This window comes from Arachis stenosperma, chromosome 6, assembly GCF_014773155.1.
Source record: "Arachis stenosperma cultivar V10309 chromosome 6, arast.V10309.gnm1.PFL2, whole genome shotgun sequence".
Classification (NCBI taxonomy): Eukaryota; Viridiplantae; Streptophyta; class Magnoliopsida; order Fabales; family Fabaceae; genus Arachis; species Arachis stenosperma.
In genome coordinates this window covers 2,049,485-2,057,484 of record NC_080382.1, presented here as the reverse complement: position 1 = coordinate 2,057,484, position 8,000 = coordinate 2,049,485, and the positions used below count along the sequence as shown (strand labels likewise).

General features: G+C 37.7%; 1 protein-coding gene across 5 annotated transcripts; it reads left to right on the top strand.

The window, feature by feature from the left end:
- Nucleotides 1-7,970, top strand: LOC130933402 (protein LATE ELONGATED HYPOCOTYL-like). Of its 5 annotated transcripts, none has more exons than XM_057863009.1 (8): nucleotides 1-347; nucleotides 764-789; nucleotides 1,011-1,205; nucleotides 1,325-1,436; nucleotides 1,679-1,740; nucleotides 5,488-5,712; nucleotides 5,806-7,197; nucleotides 7,283-7,970. In XM_057863009.1, exons 3-8 carry the CDS (start codon nucleotides 1,167-1,169, stop codon nucleotides 7,679-7,681), a joined length of 2,229 nt encoding a protein of 742 aa, XP_057718992.1. In that variant the 5' UTR covers nucleotides 1-347; nucleotides 764-789; nucleotides 1,011-1,166; the 3' UTR covers nucleotides 7,682-7,970. The 5 variants fall into 5 exon arrangements, with proteins under 5 accessions (XP_057718992.1, XP_057718990.1, XP_057718989.1 ...); XM_057863007.1 differs by having other exon boundaries at nucleotides 2-347; nucleotides 1,014-1,205; nucleotides 5,803-7,197; XM_057863006.1 differs by having other exon boundaries at nucleotides 2-347; nucleotides 5,803-7,197.
- The last annotated feature ends 30 nt before the right edge of the window (nucleotides 7,971-8,000 follow it).

Sequence of the window (8,000 nt, the reverse complement as noted above, 5' to 3'; positions counted from 1 at the left end):
AATGGTAGAGAAATTATAGTGGCTGAGATTGCTTCTCCTTCGGGAAGAGTTTGGTGTCGATGCTTCTGGCTTCTTGTAGTTGTACTTGCAGAGTTTGCTCTCCCAAACACTCTTCTTCTAATCTTCTTCTTCTTACAGTTCTCTGTTGATTCTGCTTCTTCCTTTTCTTCTTCCGATCCACAAGATTCAGATTCGCCATTGCTCGAGATGACTTCTCTGCCTCCGGGGACCGTTAGATGAATTCCCTCAATTCTCATGCATGATCGCTCTTCCAAGCCTCCTCCTCCTCCTCTTCTCCTTCTTCTTCTTCTTCTCCTTCTTCTTCGTCACCATGACTTTGTTCCAAGGTACTTTACTGTTTGCTTTCTGTTTTCTCTTCTTCTTTCTTTATAATTTCTTTTTCCCCTCTTTTTGGTTTGGTTTCCGAGAAAATATAATCTCCAGAAACTGATAAACGATTTATTCTTCGCCTTTTCGTTTTCCTCTCTTTGGTTATGTTCACAAAATAAATTGCAGGATTCGAATACATCAGGTACGCTGAGCTGAACTTTTCTGCTAGGATAGTCTCTCGTTAAATATTCGCTACTACAAACAGCTGAACTTTCCTTTGCGATTAGTTTTTCTCGGTAACCAAACAAGAGAATGGAAATTTTTAATTAGTATTTGTAGTGACAGAGATAGTATTAATTAAGTGATGTAAGAAGTCAGAAGCTAGAAGTGGTCTGAGATATTTACTAATTATAGTTGTTTCCACGTTTGGAAGGTTTCAGCGCTGTGGAGTTCGTTTTGGTGAGGATTCTGATTATGGAATTTTCTTTTATTCTTTGGGAGAAGCGTCTCTCTCTCTCTCTGTCGCGGTGGATTCTTAAAATTTGATAAATCTTTTACTTTCTTTCTATCTATTATCTTGTATGTGTTATGACTTTATGAGTTGGAATGCTTATGAATAACTGTTGATTCCAAACAGAGACGGATCTCTACCTATTCTTCTCGCTTTGTTTATTTTGCAGTAGCAACCTCTTCTTTCTATCAGATACTGCTTACTTTCATCATAACGGCTTTAGGATTAGCTGTGCTCCATGTCACAAAGGACGAAAGGAGATATTCCTTTTATCCATTCCTTGTCAGGGAAGATCTGAAGCAGCGTCAGCTGCACACGTCCTGTAATGGATGCATACTCCTCTGGAGAAGAAGTGGTTGTTAAGGTCAGTGTATTGCAGTACATGGAAATCTTTAACTTGTCATGATGCAGCTCTGATTTTCTCTTGAAAGGAAATTAAACGATTTTAGTTTCATTAACTAATGAGATAACTGGCAATTGCAGACAAGAAAACCATATACAATTACGAAGCAAAGAGAACGATGGACAGAGGAGGAGCATAATCGGTTCCTAGAAGCCCTAAAGCTATATGGGCGAGCATGGCAGCGGATAGAAGGTAATATTTTACTCCCAACCGACGCCTAATTTTTTAATTTTTATTTTTTTGGCATTTCACCTGATGAATATGTTCAGTTTAGATTGCCAATTAATCTCGAAATATATCTGGACTCAATTTTGAAATTGATGTCAGCTGCTGACTTTCTTTTCAGGAAAAATAAATAGATCTTAACTGGAATCTCGTTTTTCTCCCGTCTTCTACCCGTTTTTCTTTTTTCGTGTTTTGATTCTGTTGTGCAGAGCATATAGGAACAAAGACTGCTGTGCAAATCAGGAGCCATGCACAGAAATTCTTTTCAAAGGTCAATGGGTACCTTCTCATCTCGGATCATATGTTAGAAATATTGATCCTTTTACATGAATTTATGCTTTTTCTTGACTTGCTATTGATTTATTTAGTAGTTTGGTACATTATTTAGTACACTTTAATCAATACAATTCCTGTCCATTGCCATAAAATAATTCTGTATCTAAACTGTTGCTTTCGAACTTCAAAGATCTTACATGAAAATTAAGGAAATCTGACAAATTGACCAACTTTGTCAGGGAAATTCAAAGCAAAAGTGATTCTTTGATGTTAATGTTTTGTTCTGAAAGTTGTTAGCTCTTTCTAAAGGCACTTGTGAGGATGGTATTGAATTATGGTTGATGAGTCATGGTACATCAAAATGAGATTGAGAAATTTACATTAGATAGTAAAGGAGGTTAAAATCATACATAAAGCGTGATGGAAACTAAGTAATGGATATAACTATGTGTATCAGTAATGTTTCTAGATATGTCAAAAGATTATTTATGTTTAACATGGAAGCTTCTTTTTGGTGTATGTTCAAGTTGACTTAGAATGAAATAAATATAATACTCTGATTACCAAAACTTTTCATCTTATTGATTTGTTAAATTGTGATACTTTTAATGAAAACAAAATGTCATGAATTTGATGCCCACTCCATAAACAATTAAACATAGTGTATGTAAGGATAGTATGACCCAATTTACATCACTGCACATTATGCATAGTGTTGGAGGCCCATTTTGGTATTCTAATCAGTGGCCTTTGGAGAACACATTACGCTACTGACTAAACAAGTAGAGAAAGTTTAACTACCTTCTACATTAAGGTTAAGTATTTCAAGGGTAAACCATCTTTGCAAAAGAAATCCAAATTTCCCTATGCTACCGTAATATACAATAAATCCAAGTGCAAGAATCTTCAATATGCTATTGCATATAAGTATAGAAGTTTCATGGATGTAGTTCAAATTAATAATGAGTAACGACTTAATGACTACTAGAGGTTCATTCAGAAAATTTAATGGATTATAAGGCTGTAGGGTTCTTAAGTGAGATTTACAATGCTAATTTATAACTAAGAAAGTTGACCCTGCAAACCAACAAGGTTGGTTGGAATTCCAGCACTTTCAAAGCTAGTATGTAAGTCAGCCGGATCATGTGTGTATATGGACAGAGTGTAAGGATAATGTTTTGGGTATTTAGGCTTTGTACTTTGTGTAGAGAAGTAAAGGAGGACAATAATTTAGTGCCTAGAATGACAGGGTCTAGAGGATTGTTATCTAGCTGCAAAATCAGTGCCTATTAGAGTATAATGCAAGATAAGACAACACAGAGAGAAATGGAATCGTTTCTCATAACTTTTATTGAATACTCAATAACTCCAATGTTATTCTTCATTGAATATATCAGACGCACTTGTATATAGTATGTATATGCACAAAAGTAAAAGGATTTAGACACTGATAGTCTGATAGAGTAACTCCCTTATTCATTTTTTATGGCCTTTACTAAATTGCTTACAATTGCTGAAATTACAGTGCTCCTTAGGTGAAGGAAAAAGCTCAGGACATAACTTCAGTCTTAGGTATTTGTATGGGTTACATTTTCTGATGCACCTATGATTTCTGTGTTAAACACAAGTCAATAACTGTTCTGAATTGAGTTACCATGCCAAACCCTTTTACTGGGTTCTATTTGGAGAATAGAAGGGGGACTTCACTCTATTCGACAATAACCTACCGATAGCCACTTTGATACCAGCTATCAGTATTCAGTATTCACCTTAATCCAGCCTATAGGTAACCCTTTCTATGGCACCGATAACCAAGGGTCTGATAACATTGTTAAATACCTAAGGAAAGTGGAAAACCACACCTAAAAGCAATAGGATTTGGACTCTGGCAGTCTGATAGAGTAACACCCTTATTCTTTTTTTATGGCATTTACTAAATTACTTACAGTTGCTGAAATTACACTGTACGCATTAGAAATTACACTATATGCATTCGGTATTCACCTTAATACAGCCTATATGTAATTTCCATGGTGCTGACAACCAAGGTTCTAATACCATTGTTATGCACCTAAAGAAGGTGGGAAACCACACCCAAAAAGCTAGCTATTAAGGAGAGAGAACCACTTTCCTTAAATATAACGTCAAGAATCCCAATTACCCGATGTGAGACTTTGGGCACTCCATAATATCAAAGTCCCTAACATGGCACAAATCGATGGAGATAAAAACTGTAATGGACATATAATATGTGAATTAATATTCATTTTAAAGTTGAAAAAAGCAGTTGGGTTTGGGTGGGTTTTGGGTTTTGGATCCTTCCAGGTTTGCCCGGTTTTACCATGTCCAAAAAAAAAAAGCAGTGAAAGATGAGAGAGAGGGGGGGTGGGGTGGTTGGCCAAATAGTCAATTTGGTCAAGGTAGCCCCCCACCCCCCCTCCCCCCTTTCCCTCTCTATTTTTGTTCATTGTGATAGTATTTGTGCCTCATGTACAGCATAGAGCTACTTGTCAAAGCAAAAAGAACAACAAATTAGTCACAAGGAACTAAGCCAGGTCAGGTCAGACGACGCCATAAAAAGTACCCGAAAATGGTTAAACCCACCCAGCTGAATTTGTGCTGCTTAATGTCAGAACCCAGCACAAACATTTATAAGTACCACTGAAACCTCAAAGTTAACATTTTAGAGCTGACCTTACATGGAATTTATCAATTTAAACAGAAAACCAGCCTAATAGAAAATTTTATAAGTGGACTAAACCAGAAAAATGATATCGAAAGCTGTATTTTAAAAAAAAAAAACTTAGTTGTAGGGTTGAAGATTAAACAAAATCGTGCTCTGACATTAAATTATTCAACTTGAGTTATTGTCCTCATAGGAGATAGCTGGTCGATCTCCCATGGAGAATAACTGCTGGTTACTTTTGGACTTTCCTCAATAAAAGAAATATTTTTAAACTGATTCCGGAGGAGCTGTAAAAGATCCCAGTATTGCAAGACAAAACTTTTTCAAACATATACTATTCACATACCTCCACTTCAAGTCATTCACATAATACCTTGGTCCCTTTGACTTCTGTATAATGAGCTTGTTAGAAATGTTAGCTGTTTTCTCTACTGATGAGGACAGGCTTTTTCTTTGATTTTCCCAGTGCACCATACATGAAAGTTTTTAGTTGGAAAACTATATTCTGAGAAAAAGGGAACATTTATCAAATGTTTGTGGTTGTTTTCTTCATGTCAGATTCTTGTCAATAATTGCCTTTAGTCATGATTGTAATTGATAATATACGATATATGATTTGGTACTATGCAATCTTTTGTGGACTGTTAGTTGACATCTTCTGTTCCATGGAACTAGAACTCAGTTTCCAGCTCACTAATTCCACATTAATAATCCTTGACTACGCCTAAATTTATTTTTCCCCCAACATGATTGGAGAAACTTTCTAGATACTGTCTTTTCTTGGCATTCTTCGTATTAAAAGGTCTTGTACATAGTTTTCTTCTCTTCATCTCAATAAAATTCTTTTTTTTTTTTTTTTTTGAAGAAAACAGTGTACAAAGTTGATTCTGCTACATGTGAAATCACTGTAATGTTCGTGTTAGATCTACCCAAAATTTACTGATTAGTATTTTTGGAAATCATCAATAGAACCACTGCTTAATCCCACCAGAATGCTTAGATGGTTTCTGTGAAACTTCACCTGCTGATAATATTGTTACAATTTTTTACTTCCAGTTGGAGAAAGAGGCCCTTGTAAAGGGTGTTCCATTAGGACAGGCTATTGATATAGACATCCCACCACCAAGGCCCAAAAGAAAACCAAGCAATCCTTATCCCCGTAAGACCAATGTTGGCACCCCAACCTCACATAGTGGAGCAAAATATGAAAAGCTTCTCATTTCAGTTGCATCTTCACATTGTAAACAAACACTGGACTTGGAGAAAGAACCTCTACCAGAGGTTAATTTTTATTTTCTATATTTTGGTTCAGAAAATTTTATTGTGTATCCCTGTTAGTGAAATAATTGTGCTTGTTCCCTCTTCTGTCAGAAGCATAATGAAGATGAAAGGCCAACTTATGCAAACGAGAATAAGAGTGAAGGCTGCTCAAAAGTGTTTACTGTTCTTGAGGAGGCACCCAGTTCGTCCCCATCTTCAGCAGACAAGAATTTAATACCAATGCAAAATTCATGTGCCTTGAGGGAGTATATACCTTTAGTGAAAGATGTAATAGCTGAAGATGAAGGAAATAAATCTTTTGTTACTGTTGAACTTGAAAATCAGAAGTTGGGGATAGATGATGGTAAGTGGACGCAAACCAATGGCATTTGTAAAGCCTCTAAGATGGACATTTATTGTGCTTCTAAAGCCAAAGTGGTTCATACTGAGAAAGCAGATGGAATTCAAGGCAGTCAGAATTACCCAAGGCATGTCACTGTGCACGTCATTGATGGGAATCATGGAACTGCTACACAAAATCCATCCCATGATACATTGTTTCGAGACTCCGTAATTCCGCAAGGAGGGGTTAATGGGCAACCAAATCATTTTACCAATCCAGCTGTATCAAACACAAGTGAAAGTCACAATGACACAGCACGATCCTCTATTCATCAAACATTTTCCCCATGTCCTCCTTTCATGCAGCATAATCTGGAAGATTACCAATCATTTCTTCACATGTCATCCACATTTTCAAGTCTTATTGTTTCCACATTGATGCAAAACCCTGCCGCCCATGCTGCAGCAAGTTTTGCTGCAATGATTTGGCCCTGTGCAAGTGCAGAAACACCAGCAAATTCTCATTCTTGCTCTCAAGAAAGCTTTCCATCTAGCCATATTGGCTCTCCTCCAAGTGTGGCGGCTATAGCAGCTGCGACTGTAGCTGCTGCAACTGCGTGGTGGGCTGCCCATGGGCTGCTTCCTTTGTGTGCCCCACTTCATACTGCTTTTGCCTGTCCACCTTCATCAGCAACTGCAGCTCCCTTGATCAATACTGGCGAGGCATCACCCAAGACAGAGCAAGGAAACGTTGCTCCAGAAAATCCTCTGCAAGATCAGACAGCTGATCCAGAATATTCAGAAGCTCTTCATGCTCGAGATTCATCTTCTAAGTCACCAGCTGTTTCTTCATCCGAATATGAAGAGATTGGAGATGCCCAATTAAACGCTTCAACCAACGCTACTACTGATCATGGGAAGAACCAAGAAGTTTCTGAACACCTTGACCCTGACAAAGTGAATGGCAGCAAACAAGTTGACCGCTCCTCATGTGGTTCCAACTCAGCCTCTAGCAGTGAAGAAACAGATGCACTAGAGAAGGAAGAAAAAGAAAAGGAAGAGTCCAAAACACATGATGCAAACCATGTAGATACTGAGCCAATTAATCGTCGTTGTAGAAGCATTAGCTACCTTACGGATTCTTGGAAGGAGGTCTCCGAAGAGGTGCTGGATAATATCTTATGACATAAATTTATCGTAATCTATGCATATATTGTTTTTCTCCTCATGCCATAATTGTTATTATCAGGGACGGCTGGCCTTCCAGGCTCTATTCTCCAGAGAAGTGTTACCTCAAAGTTTTTCACCTCCGCATGATTTGATAAACAAGGATCATCAGATGGGCAATATCAAACATGACAAGCAGCAGGTTGAGTGCAAAGATGAAGAGGATCTTGACAGTAAGAAATGCAGTTCTCAGTGTGAAGGGGTGCAAAAAAACCTGCAATTTGAAGAAAATAAGAAAGACGAGGAGGGACTGCTGGCCATAGGTCTTGGACAAGGTAAGCTCAAGACTCGTCGAACAGGGTTTAAACCTTATAAAAGATGTTCAGTAGATGCCAAGGAAACCAGGATTGGAATGGCCTGTAACCATGGTGAAGAGAAGGGTCCCAAGAGAATACGCCTGGAAGGAGAGGCTTCAACATGACTATTGACATATGCAGCATTGAGCATGCAGGTGCAGTCAGAGTCACACTAGGCACACCTCTTTTGCATATCATTAATGTCCCCTTCTTTGGTGTTGTATTGTTTTTATTCTACTTCAGCCCACGAAACTCATCGTGTAGGTGCGTGTACCATATTAAATTACCAGATACACTCTTTTACTTTCTTAAACTGATGTTACTGCTGTTAAAAACCCCGCTACATAGATAAGAAACATTAAGTACTGTTTGAGCATTGAAAATTCAAGTAATTTATGATCCTTCATTCAGTCATTATCCCCGTTTTCTTTTCAAGTGTCGACA